A 17,814-nucleotide genomic window follows, 5' to 3' on the forward strand; every position below is an offset into this window, starting at 1 on the left:
GATCCAGATTCTTCAGCACTTCGATTGGAGCGGGGCTGTCAAAGTAATCTCCTTCGTAGCTGGTAGGAGAGAGGTGCATGTCTTCACTGTAAGCAGCCTCAGCTGCCTGCCATTTCACCGCATCCCAGTTCTCGGCTTTGTAGACACAACGGTGAGCGGCTACCCACCCACCAGTATATCGGTCCACCAGCAAATTCCGGTAGTGGTCGGACTGCAGGAACCGGTTGACTGCTCGGCGCCTGATACCGGGCTTCTCCTCCTCAGCTTTTTTCAAAGCTCCCTCCAACTTTGCCTTAGCCTCCTTCTCTGTTTTCAGCTCCTGCTCGAGGCTGGTGATCCTTCTCTGCATAGATTCCTGATTGGCCAGCTTTGTGTTTAGAACAACCATGTTGTTCTCCATAGACTTAATAGTGGCCTTGTGTTTCTCCTTCTCGTTAACAGCAGCTTGTCGGGCGTCATCACATTTTTTGAATTTCGTTTCGGCCTGATCATGACAGCGCTGGTAATAACGGTACATATGTACCACCTCGACCGCCGAATTAACAGTCTACATATAAAAAAAAGAGTAAAAAAAAAGAACAAGAGAAAAGAAGAACAGGTAAACAACAAATACACATAATAAAATAGTAACGCAAAACAAAAAAGAAGAAAAATAATAATAATAAAAGTAATTAACAAAATAGACAAGGGTCATGACAGCAGTTTTGTCTTACCCGGAGCATATCATTCATCATCTGACCACAAGGAGCTATCAGCTTGTCGACGGGTCGGTCTGCCGGCGCGGCGAAATCTTTCAGCATTCTCCACCCCATGCTGCCTCCGGTATTGGGATCGTCACAGATAACGGACTCTCCCCGATTCACGTTGATGCGCGGATGCCACGGCTCGCCAGCACCGCCGCTAGGAACCAAGAACTCCTCAGCAACCTCGGTAGGAACCTTCACATGGGGAACCTCGATATAGTCCCCTGTCATCACAGGTATAAAGGCGTTCTTGTTGCTAGCAGACTTGCCCGACAACCAATTTTGTCGGTCCCTTAGAGAAAATTCTTCTGCTGTCGTAACAACCTTCTCCGCAGCGACCACACTTACCTCAGTAGGCTTGCGTAGAGTGATATTTAATTTCCGGACACCGGTAGGAGCGTCGTCCTCCAGATTCACGACGTTCAAATCCTTGATGGCCTCTGACGGTTTCTGCTGATTCTTAGCGGCCTCATCCTGTTTTTGTTTTTTGTTCTGGTCACGGCTTGAGAGGTCGCTAGATCTCTTCTGGGCATTTGCTCCACCTCTTCTGACCGGAAGAGTGCGAGGAATTCTGGTTCTACGCTGCTCGTTGGAAGTCACGTCTTTTCGTCTTCTTTTCTTCCCTCTAAGAGCACGCGTGCAATATACGGGCAGTGTATCGTAACCGTGTTTTGGGTTAGGAGGGCACTGAAATTTCACCCTACCGTCAGGATGTAAACCCAAGTTGGCAAAGTCTAACTTGTTGATACCTGCACCACAACAAGCACACAAGGAATAAATACGGGTAACAAGGTTGTGAAACTTAAGTACTCTAAAAATCGAGATACCGACATGGCAGTCAATTATTTTGAAATATCTGGTTCTGGGCATCGAAATATTTCAATAAACGCACGTATGTGTAAAATAACGATAATTAAAAAAAATGATGATAACAATATACATATAATAAAATAATAATAATGATGACGAAAATGAAGAAAAAAAAAACAAAGTTGTTAATATGAGAAGAGCCATACCAAATTCGTCAGTCCAGCAGAGACCGACATGAGACAAAGGGGCGTTACCCAAGATATAATTACAGTTGGGTAGCCACACCCCCGGTATAGCTTTATTCTTACTACCGGCCTTTACATATGTACAATCAAAAAATTTACAAGCATACTTCTCTATCTCACCTAATCTTCTACGCCTAATGGTATCAAACATGCTATGAGCAGGATAGAAACGCCTGCGAACTCTGTAGTCTTCAGGAACACTTAGAAAATAGAAATTCTCCATCCAACCTTTACAACTGGTCAGTTTCGGCCAGACCGTACATTTACCAGGGGCCGTGAACAATGACCAAAACCCTGGTGACTGACTATCTCTCTTTAGCCAGTTAAGAGTGCGAAATAAGTTCAGCGTAAGAGGGAAGTCCATGAATATCATTACCCACACCAGTGAGATAAGATTACGGATAGCAATGGGCGTTAGCTGCGCCACACATACATTCCAAGCCCTGAGAATTTTCTCAATAAAAGGATGTAATGGAAACCGTAAACCATACTCTAGATGTTTCGCATATACAACCATATGACCGTCAGGACAGTCAAGAGAAGTTTGACCCTCTTTAGGTAACTTCAAATCATAGCCGTCAGGAAGATTGAAGAAGTGAGCACCGATACGGCAGTATTCTTTCTCGGTAGCCTTCTCGAGCCATTCTAGGTCAACTTTCGTCGACACAACCTTATACTCGGCCTTTAGTTCAAGAGGTTCTCGGTATTTTGGATCATCATTCTCAGAATCATACCCTTCATCTAAACCTTCTTCTTTCAAGACAGCATCGCTTCTTTCAGCGGCCTCACCCTCCCTCACTCTCACTCCCTGCTCACTCACCTCGGTATCCTGGCTGCCATCCCCACTACCGGCATCATCAGATCCCTCACCTCCACTCCCACCTACACCCTCATCTTGACTGTTGCCTACACTCTCCTCATCCATATCCTCCAAAGACCTCTCTACAGACTGTACATGCTCCTCACCGACATCAGAGGTTTCCTCAACCACAGGTTCTGTACCTGCACGGTGTACATTGCCGTTGTTTTACGACCTATCTTGACTAAGTTTGACCCGTATTGAATAATCTCGAAAGTAGACTCCAACTGAGGACAAATGCTTATCGGGGAGACTGAGATGATCTCAATGTCTTCTAAAATATTAGACTAGGTAGGCTGATAAGAGTTTTCAACTTCTTTCACTGGAGCTGGGGACAAGGGTGCAAACGGGTCAGCCTCGCCAGCCTTACCCGAAGTCGAGTTTTGAACAAATTCAGGCATAAACTTAACAAACACAACCACAGACACAACACTAAGGCAAAACAGGCAATTGACACTCTAATTACCAAAATAAACGAAAAGTTAGGGCTTTTTACCTCGTTGAACCGATGAACTTCGCAGAACAGACCGGACAGGAACACTGAAGGGAGAAAGTCGAGAAAGTTATATCCTCAAGCAAGCAATTGAAATTATTCTCCTCTAGATGATGCAAATTGATCGACGAAACCCTAAGTGTTCACAGAGAAATACTTCGAAGAAATTTTTTGGAAATAAAGAGCAAATGAGAAAAATTGCTCATTTTCGAGGCTTAAATACCCCTATGAACAGTGGCAGTTGAAGTGACAGTTTGTGCATGCAATCCAACGGCTGGGGAAAAACGCCTTTTCGTAAACTAAGAAGCAGGATGAGTGACACGTGCCCCACTCACTTTTTTTGTTTTCCCGCCCAGGAAATTTTGGAATTTTTAATTTTTTCATCAAAAATAAAACTCCTAAACGTGCTATCGGTACTTATCTCACTTCGGGGACAAATCGGAGATTTTTTAAATCTCAATCACATTTTAAGTGACCAAAGTACTATCGGTAATTATCTCACTTGGGGGGCAGATCGGAGATTTTTAAATCTCAATCACATTTTAAGTGACCAAAGTACTATCGGTACTTATCTCACTTGGGGGCAAATCGGAGATTTTTAAATCTCACTCACATTTTTAAGTGACCAAAGTACTATCGGTACTTATCTCACTTGGGGGGCAAATCGGAGATTTTTAAATCTCACTCACATTTTAAGTGACCAAAGTACTATCGGTACTTTTCTCACTAGGAGGGCAAATTTTAGATCTTTTAATTCCAGATCAACCTCTTTTTTATTTATTTATTTAAGTCCCTCTCATAATTACAAGTGAGAACGCCGGTGTCACCAGCGCCCTCACTTGGGGGGCTAGTTGTACGGGATAATACCGGTAGCAATACCTGATTAGCCGGTAATGTCTTGTAATAACACTAAAACAACTGATTAATAAGAAAGCTCAAATATCCATAACGGTCTTTCTAAACGGCCACGTGGAGAGCTGTTTGAGGCCACGTAGGCACCTGCTGCCTACAAGGTCGGTTTGCCACCTATCGTTATAGGTGGCACCAGCTTGGTTGTCTTTCTATATATACCCAAGCAAATGTTCACCCAAAGGTACAATCTTTTTCTCTCTCTCTCTACGTATCATAAACACTTTCTCTCTCTTCACTCTTTCTTCTTATCGGATTGCTGACTTTAGCATCGGAGAGGTTATTCCCGGATAACCCCCGGGTTAGCTTATCTGTGTTGATTGTGCAGGTGCATAATTGGACGGTAAACCTTTACCAACCCACGAAGATTATCTGTACCGGAGCACACCCGGAACATTTCTCTTCTTTTTCTTCCCTTTCGATCCTAGGCCTGCCGTAGCCTCTTAGCAGCAGCCATATCTCCCTCCTTCATCTATGGCCGGTGATGAAGAAACCCCTCCTCCTCCCTCTAACACCTTCCAACCCGCCTTTGCCGTCAACAACATCAAAAATCTGATTAGCATCACCCTAGATCAAGAAGAAGGGCAATACGCCACATGGGTTGAACTCTTCCACATTCAAGCTTGTGCGTACAACGTTCTTGACCACATTGATGCCACCGTTTCTCGACCCTCAGATATTGATGATGCGACATGGACAAGGTTAGATGCAATTGTGAAGGGTTGGATTTACAGCACTATCTCCAAAGACCTCGTTCACACCATCATGAAGCAAGGTGCAACCGCTCTTGAGTTATGGACTCGACTCGAAGAAGTTTTCCATGACAACAAGCACACTAGGGCTGTGTATTTGGAGGAGAAATTCAACACTACCCGACTTGAGAACTTCGCTAATATGGCAGATTATTGCAAAGAGATCAAGCTTCTTGCCGACCAATTAAGCAATGTCGACAACCCGGTCTCCGACAGAAAAATGGTTCTTCAGTTGACTTCTGGTTTGACAAAGGGAGAGTATGACACGGTTGCTGCACTTATTTCCCAAACTGATCCAACCCCAAGTTTTAGCAAGGCTCGTTCTATGTTCTTGCTAGAAGAAACTCGAAAGTCAAAGCAAGATGAACATGGTCAACAAGCCCTCATGGCTCAACAACCACCGACTGCCGCCGCTGCTCCGTCACCACCACCACCGCAGCAGTCCGACAACCAGCGTGGTGGGTCAGGACGTGGAGGGCGGGGTCGTGGTAGAGGGCAGGGTAAAAATGCGAAGGGGCGTGGCAGGGGGCGTCAACCAAACCCCTCCTATTTTCACCAGCCTAACGGCCCACAGTACACGGCCCAGCAAGCCCCTCAATGGGGCGGGCAGCCCACCTGGCAGCAACAGCAACCAGGCCAGTGGGCTTCCCCCCCTTGCCCTTTCCCTACTGGCCCAATGCAGCAGTTCAAGGGACAGCCTCAACCGTCTCTCTTAGGCCCACGACCAAATCAGAACCAGGCCTACTATGCTAGCCAACCTCAATCCGGATATGGTCCTCTCATGACTCCCACGGAATTTGGTCAAGCATACACTTCAATGAACTTCCAAACTCCCGACAATGGTTGGTACATGGACACGGGGGCCACTTCTCATATGACTCGTGATTCGGGTAACTTTTCTAAACTGCTTAATTTGAGCATTCCTCAATACATTTTAGTCGGTGATGGAAAACGCATTCCAATTCATGGCTACGGATCCACCACTACCCCCCCACCTAACTCTTCATTCCAACTCAAGAATGTCTTATATGTTCCTAGCATTATTAAAAACCTCATTTCTGTTAGAAAATTCACTTGTGATAATTCTGTTTCTGTTGAATTTGACCCTCTTGGTTTTTGTGTGAAGGACCTTCATTCGGGGACAATTCTAGCGAGATGCAATAGTGTGGGGGACCTCTATCCACTATCCACAAATTCCGCTTCCAACTCTCAACTCTCTCTAGCTGCAATCTCTCCTTCAACTTGGCATCATAGACTTGGACATCCCGGCGCACCAGTTTTTGATTTTCTTAGGAAAAACAGTCTTATCAAATGTAATAAGCAAACTAGTACTCCTTTTTTCTACTCTTGTCCTTTAGGAAAACATGTACGACTCCCCTTTAAGTCGTCTACTTCTGTTACGTTTTCCCCTTTTGATATAATTCATGCGGACTTATGGACTTCTCCTATTACTAGCAAATTGGGTCACAAATATTATTTGGTGTTGCTTGATGATTTCTCTCATTTTATTTGGATTTTTCCTCTCAAATACAAATCCCAAGTCTATGACATTTTTTTGAATTTCCGTACTTATGTAAAAACACAATTTGAGAGGGACATTAAAACCTTTCAAAGTGACAATGGTCGGGAATTTGATAACTCTCCCTTTCTTACCTTTTGTGCGAAAAATGGAATGGTCTTTCGATTCTCTTGCCCTCATACTTCCTCCCAAAATGGGAAAGCCGAGAGAATAATCCGTACCATCAACAACATGTCTCGCACAATTCTTTTTCATGCTTCTCTTCCACCTTCTTTCTGGGTTTATGCTATTCATATGGTAGCTTACATTCTCAACATTCTACCATCAAAGACAATCCAAAACAAAACTCCAACCGAAGTTTTATACCGTCGATCTCCTACATATGACCACCTTCGTGTTTTTGGATGTCTTTGCTACCCAAATTTGAGTGCCACCGCTCCTCATAAGCTAGCTCCCCGTTCTAAACCGTGTGTCTTTTTGGGGTTCCCTTCCAACCATCGGGGTTATCTTTGCTATGACCTATCATCTAACAAAATCACGATTTCACGACATGTCACATTTGTAGAGGATATTCTCCCCTTCTCTAACCTCTCACATTTTCGTGAATCTGACTATGTTTTTTTGGACTCACAAATTCCTCCCCTCATGGATCCTATTCTCATCCAAGCTCATACTGGTCCAGCAACTCAGCCCACATTTTCCGGCCCAAATCACACTCACCAAAATCCACAAAATTCCCCACCAAACTTTCCCTCAAACACGCATCCCCCCTCTTCTCCTATTCTGGTGGGTCGCGGCTCGGCCCAGCAGGCCTCCCCCCACCAGCCCAGTCCGCCTATTTCCCCTCTTTCTCCCTTGATCCAATTTGGATCAATTCCCCCTACTGCTGCCCATACTCCTCAAACAGGCCCAATTCCAATCCAGTCACTATCTATATGACTACTCGGGCTAAAAGTGGGATTTTTAAGCCCAATCCCAAGTACAATTGCTCGGCTCAAGTTATTTCTTCCCTACCTAAAAATCCAAAATTAGCCAAACTTGATCCGAATTGGAATGCCGCTATGAATGAGGAATTTAATGCTCTTCTTAAACAGCAAACATGGGAACTTGTTCCAAGACCGGCAGGGGTGAACATTATTAGGTGCATGTGGCTTTTTAAGCACAAGTACAGGGAGAATGGTGACTTGGAAAGACACAAGGCAAGACTTGTTGTAAATGGAAAATCTCAACAGGTTGGGATTGATTGTGACGAGACCTTTAGTCCCGTGATCAAACTGGCGACTATTCGTTCAGTTTTGAGTATTGCTATGGGGAGAAATTCGCCCATTCATCAGCTTGATGTCAAAAATGCATTTCTACATGGGGATCTCAAATAAACTGTCTATATGCATCAACCTCCGGGTTTTGTGGACCCTCGGTTTCCTCATCATGTGTGCCGGCTCCGTAAGTCTTTGTATGGTTTGAAACAAGCCCCTAGGGCATGGTACCAACGCTTTGCTAATTATCTCCTTCGGATTGGGTTCGTGTGATGCAAAAGTGATAACTCTCTATTAATTTTCCGTCATGGCCCGAATGTTGCTTACTTACTTTTGTATGTTGATGACATTGTGCTCACTGCATCTACGGAGGCTCTTAAGTCCGAGATTATTGGGCTCCTTAGAACCGAATTTGATATGACGGACCTCGGGAAGCTACATTATTTTTTGGGTATTTCCGTGACAAGGTCTCCTAGTGTTATGTTCCTTAATCAACAAAAGTATGCCGAAGAGATTATTAGCCGTGCCAACATGGGTAATTGCAAACCCGTCTCTACACCGGTTGACTCCAAGTCCAAGTTGAGTGCTCTTGATGGCAAACCGGTCGCCGACCCTTCCTTGTACCGTAGTCTTGCGGGTGCGTTGCAATACCTCACTTTCACTCGACCGGACATCACATATGCTATGCAACAAATTTGTTTATTCATGCACGACCCACGTGAGCCACACTTCAATGCTTTGAAACGCATCATACGGTACCTCAAAGGCACTACTACCCACGGGCTACACCTTTATAGGTCTGCTCCTAGCAGCCTCGTATCATACACGAACGCTGATTGGGCCGGCTGCCCGGATACACGGAGGTCGACCTCCGGCTACTGCGTCTTCCTCGGTGAGAACCTTGTTTCTTGGTCAGCAAAGCGGCAACCGACTTTGTCAAAGTCCAGTGCCGAAGCAGAATACCGTGCCGTCGCCAATGTTGTTACGGAAACATGTTGGATTCGCAACCTGCTGCTCGAACTTCACTGCCCACTTCAACGGGCTACCCTTGTCTATTGTGATAACATCTCCGCCGTGTATTTGTCTAGCAATCCCGTCCAACACCAGCGAACGAAGCACATTGAGTTGGATATCCTCTTTGTTCGTGAGAAGGTTGCCTCGGGTCATGTCAGGGTCCTTCACGTCCCTTCTACGTATCAATACGCGGACATTTTCACAAAGGGTTTACCTCGGCAGCTCTTCTTGGATTTTAGAAACAGTCTAAGCGTTCGACCTCCTCCCGCTACGACTGCGGGGGTGTGTTAGTGAATATGATTAATATTCACTCATCCATTTGTATTCTGTATTTATTAGTATGAGACCTTATGTATTCTCCATTATCAGGTTGTAACCATTCACCTATATATTTGTTGATAATGAGAATGGCAAGGCAAGGAGAATTACACAAACTCACTGTCTTACAACAAGGAATTGCATGCCGCCTAAGTACCCAACTTAACTCAAGTGAGATTTTTAACAGCAATATGGTAATGAATATCGCTGGTGTCGGCTATAGAGCCGCTTGTGTTCAGCCCCGGCCCTGAGGGTAGGCGGGGAGTGCCATGGCCTAGGGCCCATAGCCAATGGGGGCCCAAAATAATATATTACCTCAGCTTTCATAAAATTATAATAAATAAATTTAAAAAAAAAAAGACAACACTCTTTAATCCTTCGTCGTTCGCTTCACTTCAAAATTGTTGCAATTCCCACTATATCCAATTCTCTCAGCATTAAATACAAGTAAAAAACTTCATTTCCCACCAAGTAAATTAATGGGTCTTGCCTTTCACTCTTATCAATTCCCCAAATATTTTGATAATGTAAATGAAATTATGGGAATGTTATAAGCACTTAAAATATTGTTAAAAACTATTACTCGTAAAAGACTACACCAGTCATTAGCTTCAATTATACTCGTACATTTTAATTATCCTACTATGAATGAAAATAACAAAATCATTTATTTAATCATCTCATTGAGTTGTTTGCCTGTATTTGTGTCCACTAATTGTGTTTATTCTCTTTCAAATTCAGATAAAGTTTCTCTCTCCTTTCTTTGTTTTTATCCATGGATAATTATTGGGAATTAGTGTTTAATTTAGATACTGTAGTTTTAACTTTTAAATTAACAAACTTATGATCAAGTATTCAACTTTATTTTAAATCTATGTAATTAAAAAATATTTCAATTGTTCATACTCTTAAAATATACTACATAGTATAGCAATATATCATAGTTACAATGAAACATTGTTCTTATTTACTCCGTAGTACACAGAACTATGTCTAGATTAATAGCTAAGTGTAATACGGAGTAATATGGAGTATGCAATATATTGTATATATTGTACTAGAGATTGCTTTTTTTTTTTTCTAAGGGCCCTTATTTATGATTTTGCCTAGGGCCCATAAAATGTCAGGAACGGTCCTGGGAGGGGGTCTTCAGCAAGGGAGGTAATCGGGGAAGAGGGAGGACGAATTGAAGAAGTTTTTTTAATTTTTTTATTGTAAATTTTTTTTTATATATATTAAAAAAACTAATTAGAAGGTGACACGTGGCAAGTCACCTTCTGAAATAGGTTAATAATTTCACTAACCAGTAAAAGATTTGTTTTGAGTAGATGGGGGTTAAGGTGAGATTGTTTCCAGATTTCGAAAAGGTTGAATTGTTCTGAGTAAAAATACCAAAGGTGGCATTATTAGTTTCAATTTTACCATTTTAAAATCGATAATGTACCAGTAACAGAAAAGTGGAAGACATACCCAAAGGTTTAGTTTTACGGCTTTAATAATTCATACATTCCAACATATCTTATTTTTGTGTCACATAAAGTTTTTAATGAAAAGGTTCTGAAAATGAGATCGGAGGATGAATGTGTATATATTTTCTACCTTTTAAAAAATAAAACAAAAATTTAAGTAAATTATGCACAAAAAATATGCACAATGCAACTTTGTCAGTTTTTTTTGCACATTTAGTTTACAAAAATATGCAATTTAGTACAAAATATATGTACAGGAAATAATAAACATAATAAAATATGTAGTGTAACGATATCATAAATTTTATTGAAGTTTTCATTACTAATAGATATAGTGCTTATTTGAAATGCTTGTTAATAACTAGAATGCTTTAAAATAAAATCAAATGTCCACATTATCTAATATGAAGATTACAGCCTGGATAACTTGTTATTGTAATATTGTTGATCCTACTACGTACTACATAATAGTTTAGGTGTTGTAATGGCTTATTTTAGTAGTAGTAATGGAAATATAATGTGATCAATGGGTAATATATCCAATAAAGAAATAGGAGTGAATTACATATAGAATGTAGGGAAAAAAAAAAAATTTGAACTCACAAAACTTCAATCACAAGTTGAAGAAACAAAGCCTATAGTATGTTGGTGAAGATCGAACTCCCACAAATAATTTTGTTGCATGATATTACCAATAACGTTTAAACCTGTGGGTGCCTCAAGAAATCCTATACAACTAACATCTGGGCCGTCATCAACAATATAACTCTTAACAAGTGGTTTGAACCTTGCCCCATCCATAAAATGGATTTCCAACCTTGGTACTTGTTTTGGATTAAATGGTGTGGCGGTGGAGTTAAAGCAATACTCGAAATCTAGCTTACCATCTCCTCGATATTGTTCAATCTTTGGGTGATTCTTTTCAAGAGCTGGGACTAACACATCCATGATGGCTCGATAGGTAGGTTCAGCCCAGTATGTGGCAGCAGTACCTGAGTCAAGGATGGTACCACCGTCTGCATCACGATCCCACACAATAGGATCTATATTAAGCATTCGATGGTTTAAGCTGACTCCCTTCACATTGAGCCAATAGTAAGGAGCTGAGTCGCTAACAAGTAGGGCAGTATACCGCATGAACTCTTGTGTTGGTGCCTTTTCTTTATAATCTCCAAAGATAAGATAATTAGTGACATTTGTGGGGCTAAGGTGGTCGACGAGGCAATATGAGAAAGATCCTCCAAACTGGACCACTGCGTGGAGTGAAAAGGCATAGGGGTTGATTCCTAGTCCAAGCACACCATCCGCATGCTTCATTGTGTCCTTGTCTGTAAATGATTCAGAGCATCCAATCAACAAGTTCGGTAGCTTTGCTGGTTTACCAATGGTGGTGGGAAGGGTTGTTATGTCCCTCCCGAACATGCCATATGTCCATAAGCCATTATCGCCGTAACTATATTACATTAAAACACTAGAGCTAGTGAATTTGATTCATTAAAATGAAAATGTTGCATTAAGAAAACAAGGATGCCCTAATTTCTCATGATGGGAAACAAAATTTGTTTCTCACATGACATTTTCGTAAATAAACCAACAACTTTATTCAATTGTTGATCTTACAATAAAAAAAATAAAAAAAAAGTTGTTGATTTATTCACGAAAATGCCCCCATGAAAAACAAATTTCGTTTCTCAATATGAGAAATAGGAAATTTTCCCAAGTAAACTAAATAAAACTCAGATATATACATGGATATATCCATTTATATTGTACGCTTTTTATTAAACTCAAAAATGCATTATCAAACTGAACAATATGACTTTTATGTTCAGATGGAGAATTAAATTAGAGACGGCAAGCAATTTGTTAATGGAGGAAGGTAGTAAGGTTATGTGGTTTAACGATAGATGAGTTCGTTGGAGCAGGATACTGGCTAGGAAAATACATGGCTTGTTCCTTTGAGAAGGTTTAGAATGACCAAAACTTGATTGGGTGTATGTCTATACGTGCAAGTAAGAAAAATAAAATTAAATCAAAATTCTGAATAATAAAAGAGGTGAATAAGAAGAATATATATGGGTAGCCAATCATAACTTGTCTTGAAGATTTATTGATTCATTAGGAAAAGGAGTCTTAAATACATGTCATTTGTTTAGAATATACGAGTCACAACATAAATTAGTCCTGATTATTTATTTCCCTATTTTTTTTTTAAATAATGAATTTTTTATTTCAAAATAATTACTATCTACGGGTCATGATAATCTAAACATTATTACTAAGTTTTAAAATATTCTTAATAGATACTTTCTCTGTATCTAAATAAGTGCATCAGTTGACTTTTCCACTATTCACATATTAACTTTTCATTTAATTATTTTCTATTTTATAAAACCTAAATTTCATTATGCAATTTTTATTAGATTAGTTCCAATGTACTCCCTCCGTTTCAATATGATAGTCCCATATGAAATCAATTACATAAAATAATAAAAGGAGAATATTTGGAATCTAACATTAAAGTAAAAACAATTTATAAATAGTTTTGCATTATTTAAATTTTTTGATTTTTTTTAGGAAAGCATTAGCCTTAATTGCATAAATCAAGGGAGTAATTTCTTTACTTAGAATCATGTCATCAATTCACAATCAATTAATTTAACCAATCAGAATTTAATATGTATAAAATAGGAAATAAAAACTAAGTCAAAAGTGAAATACATTCAATATGGGTAGATCTTTTTGAAATGCCTAAAATAGTATATGGGACTAACAAATTAAAACGGAGGGAGTATATCAATTTTTTATAACTACATTAATCAAGGATATTAATTATCAAAACTGCTCATTTGCACATTCGTGTACCAATCAAAGTAATGCACTTAAATACATATTCGAGGGTAAATTTTTACTTGCAACAAGCTTTTTCGCATTTTGCAGCTGTTACCCCACAATATTTACATATTTTCATTCATTATATTACTTTAAACACATTTCAAAAAGTATTTGCACAATTGATTATCTAAAAATTTTCTATTTATTGGTTTACATAACCTAATGGTAGTTATTCTTTGCTAGGAGGGTGTAGTATCATTTCTACCTTATATGTTTTGGTCACTTACTCTTATTTTTATTTAACTAGAGTATACCCGTGGAATGCATAGGATAAATATTTTTACAGAAAAATATTACAAATAATTTAATTATAAAATTAAATTTCAAATACGTTAAGTTAAATTTTATATGGTAACTAACTTTTATAAGTGGCTGGTCATACTGTGTCGCCAACTATTATGGGTGTTATTTTCAGTTTTATAGGGGTCATCCATTCATTGTTATATAGGTAACCTCTAAGTGTTATAAGGGTTGCTCCGTTGGTGTTATTAGAGTTACTTTTTTTTTTTTCAAGCAACCACACTGGTGGCTTATCGCACAGAAAACGTATTGTATACTTTGTTTTGTGTTGATGATTATTGACTTAATAATAAGATAGTTATTGAACGTTTTTGAAATATTAGTCAATGTGCATACACATGCTAATGCACGGATTATATTATACACAAAGGAAAACAACACAAAGTGAAATGTTGGTTGTTATTGGAATTCCTTGAAAAAAATACAAAAGAAAAAAATTATTTGGTTTGCCACATATTTGTTTAGGGGTTACTCAGTTGGTCAAGGGTTACTCGGTAAGGGGTTACTTGATCGGGGGTACTCGTTCGGTCAGGAATTATTGTGTTACGGGTTACTCGATCAGGGGATATTCGGTCAGTTAGGGGTTAATCAGTTTTAGGTATTCGGTCGATTAAGGGTAACTCATCAGTCAGTTAGGGGTTACTTAGTTAAGAGTTACTCAGTCGGATAGGGGTTACTCGGTCAGAGGTGACTCTCACTGTTAGTTGGACATGGGTTACTCAGTCAGAGGTTACTCCGACATGGTTACTTTGTTAGTGTTTTGCGTGTTTCAGTCGGTTACACGGTGTGGCAAGCAAGAGAAAAAATGTGCCATATTGATTTTGATAATTATTGAATTAATAAAAAAAAAGTGGTTATCAAGAAATTTATAAAAATATAAAAGAAAAAAAATATTATTTTTATACAGTAAAATAGTGGATCTAATGGTGGTTTTTTTTTTTTTTTTAAAAAAAAAAAAAAATGAAATACACATAATTTAAAGTTTGAAAAAATGTGCAATAATAACATAGATTCCTTGTAATTTTAGGGTTTCTAAAAAGCAAATCTTTAGATAATATATAAAAGTAGGTAATTTTGTGTGTATTTTACTAATGGATAATATGTGTGTTTTGAGGAAAAATAATACAAAAAGTAGAACTGGAAGTTATTTGGAGATTTAGTTTTTTTTTTTTTTTTTTTTTTTTTTTTTTTGGGGGGGGGGGGGGAGTTCTAAAAAGCATATTATTGGATGATATATTAAAATAAGTAAATTATTTTGTATTTTTATTTAATGGATAGTATGTGTGTTATTAGGAAAAATATTAAAAACAGTAAAAGTGAGTGTATTTGGAGATTTAGTTTGGTTTTTTTTTTTCCTGTAATTTTGGGGTTTCTATAAGGAAATTCATTGGATGATAAATTTAAATAGTTAATTTTTTAGTATTGTTGGATAGTATGTATGTTTTTAGGAAAAATAATAAACACATTAGAAATGGAAGTTATTTGGAGATTTAGTTTTGTTTTTTAAAGAAAAAAAAGAAATGGAAGTTAGAGGATAGTGAAAAAAAAAAAATAAAAAAAAAGAAAAAAAGGAGTGCATGGGAATTGTGGATTGAGGTTTTGCAGAAACATCATTAACGTAACTTATATATATATTTTTTTTTTGACAAAAACATAACTTATATATTAGATATCACTACAAATACACTACAAGGAAAATATTAAATATGTGCTAATATAAGAGGTACAAACATATTAAAATTTTTAGAAATATAATAAACAAGATGGGATCAGGTGGTAAGATGGGTTTTATCTTTGTGAAAACAAAATTCAACGGTTGGTAGAGGATGTTGGAAAAAAAAAAGTAATATTGTGTTTGTCACAAATATTTCATTATACATTTCATGGTCTTCATGTGTTTGAGTCATTGTGATAAAATCACCTTTTAAACAAGAAGAAATATTAGTAACAAAAGAAGTAGAATTTACAAGAATTATAGTATAAAATTTAATTTAGTTTGCGTTAAAAAATAATTGTAGTTGAATCGGGAATCAGTTAGTTAAAATTTTAGGGGGGGAGTGATTTTTAGTGGTAAAAATAACTATACATATATATAAATTTAAATACTTCGTATATGAATTACTTTGGGAAGTAATTGTATAAAAGCAATTTTAAACCAATAAAGATATTTTTAATCTTCCCTCAAAAATAATTTGATAAAAGTAATTTAAGTAGAACATTAATGTAAAAATTTTTCCTATCTTATACAGATTAAAGTTCATTTTAATGAAAAATGATTTTTTTTTTTTTTTTTTTAATTTTTTTTTTTAATTTTTTACTATGATACCTTAGCTTCTTTATATAATGTAAAGACAAATTTCTATGTTTTCATGTTATAGAATTGTTAAGAGTTAAAAGTGCTAACATAATCCATTTAACCAACCTTTGAAAAAAAAACGTAGTCACATATATGGAGATTACCTGTAATTATAAAGGCATGGAGCATTGACATTGGGACAAATGTCAAGAGACGAAAGAGAAGTGAATTCTTCTTTACACAAAGCAGACTCGCAAGAGATAGGTTTATAGGTTAAAGACTTATCAACATTAAGAGCTTCGTTGTTAGAAAAGTTTCGACGATTTCCTTTCTTGCACTTAACCCATGTAAGGTCACTGCCAGTATCAACCACAAAACGCAATTTTGTTGGAGGGTTCCCAACGTCGATATCCACCACATATTCACCCATTTCATATTCTGCTGCCGCATACATTGGTAATTTAACCGAACCTTGTATGGTGCTCTTCAATGGTGCTTCTCGTTCTTCTATAGGAATATCTTCTTCATATGTTAATTTCCTTGAATGGGTTGTTGACAACCTTAACTTGGCCTTGTGGGATATCCCTCTATACCGGATAATATCGTGCTTTATTACCTTCTGAAGTCGCCTATGCCTTCCTTGACCAATTGATGAATCTGCTAATATTATGGAAAATGTGGTAGAAAACACAATTATTACAACAAAAAGGACATAAAATTGGGAAATTGTTTTAAGAAACATTTTGAATTATTATTTAATAAATAATTTTTGTTTGATTCTGTCCCCCCTATTTGAATCGAAAATAAGATTTTCTAATCAATCATTCTTAGTTGTGTAAGAGGTAATGCATAAGAGAATCGAAAAAAGGTCGTCGTGTTGAAAATGAGGTATTTTTTAAGGGGACAAAAGTAAAAAAAAATAATTTAAAAAAACAAAGATGAAATTATAACAATTTTTTGCTCTCTTTGGAAGGCCATTGTGGCCTAAGTTTTCTTCTCATCATTCTCTCTCCTCTATTGAAGGTTACCTCATCAGGGATTAAAGTTTTTTGCACAATACAAGGCGGATTTTGAGTAAATGAGTTTAGCTTTTTATCTAAACTAAATGTAGAGCCTATAATTTAGTTTTAGTAGGAAATTTGTTTTTGGTCATTAAAAAAAGCATCATGTTGTCCTAAGTTGTCATAAGTTGTCCTTAACAATTGCATTCTATTTATAAATGATTTTACTATTTTATAGCATGTTTTAGTATAATCATAATTTTTTTCCATGGCCGTAATCTTGCTCTGTGTGGCCTATTATTTGTTAACAAAATTGAAATTATCTTTTTTAAAATGCAAATTAATAAAATTTGCATATATTATACTAAGACTTTCCCTACATACATTTAGTGTGTCCATTGATTGTACAAAAACATTAAAATAGTTTGAAAGTAATAAGATTGATTAACTATAATCTACATCATGTAATACATATACATGTATTTATGTACGTATGAAGTATGTGATTATGTTTATATCTTGATTATTGGAATAAAAATCTACTTTATTGTTATCAACTAGCAAATTACTTTTTTTTTTTCCTTTTTTTTGTGAGAACTAGAAAATTATTCCGTACTTTGTTACAAACATGTAATCATTATTGTATAATTGTGCCTATTGTTGTTAGCTTGTAGGTGCTTTGGGAAAATGATTGGAAGATCTTTGTCTAGGTATACTATATGCGGTTAGTTTTGCATGAATGGTTTACTAAAAGGGCGTCATAAGTGTGTCTCACCTTATTAAGGATGTATGCATGCAAGCTCGAGTTTAATGCTAGCTCATCGAAAGTGGGTTACCTCTGTAATATTTAGCCTATTTTAAGCTTGCCAAGTTCTAATAGTTTGAGGTAAATCTGACTTTTGATAGTATTATAAAAAGATAGATGTCATTATATA

At 37.5% G+C, this 17,814-nt stretch overlaps 1 protein-coding gene and 1 pseudogene across 1 annotated transcript; one reads left to right on the plus strand and one right to left on the minus strand.

Moving 5' to 3' along the window:
• Positions 1-7,265: 7,265 nt before the first annotated feature.
• On the plus strand, positions 7,266-7,706 carry LOC145592019 (putative mitochondrial protein AtMg00820 pseudogene; annotated as a pseudogene).
• A 3,290-nt stretch (positions 7,707-10,996) lies between these two features.
• On the minus strand, positions 10,997-16,620 carry LOC145590776 (aspartic proteinase NANA, chloroplast-like). The gene is made up of 2 exons (XM_081647173.1): positions 16,043-16,620; positions 10,997-11,840 (listed from the first exon to the last, which is right to left on the minus strand). The coding sequence occupies exons 1-2, from the start codon at positions 16,618-16,620 to the stop codon at positions 10,997-10,999; spliced, it is 1,422 nt and encodes a 473-aa protein (XP_081503299.1).
• Between the last annotated feature and the right edge of the window lie 1,194 nt (positions 16,621-17,814).

Source organism: Chenopodium album, chromosome 18, assembly GCF_948465745.1.
Source record: "Chenopodium album chromosome 18, dcCheAlbu1.1, whole genome shotgun sequence".
NCBI classification, from domain to species: Eukaryota; Viridiplantae; Streptophyta; class Magnoliopsida; order Caryophyllales; family Amaranthaceae; genus Chenopodium; species Chenopodium album.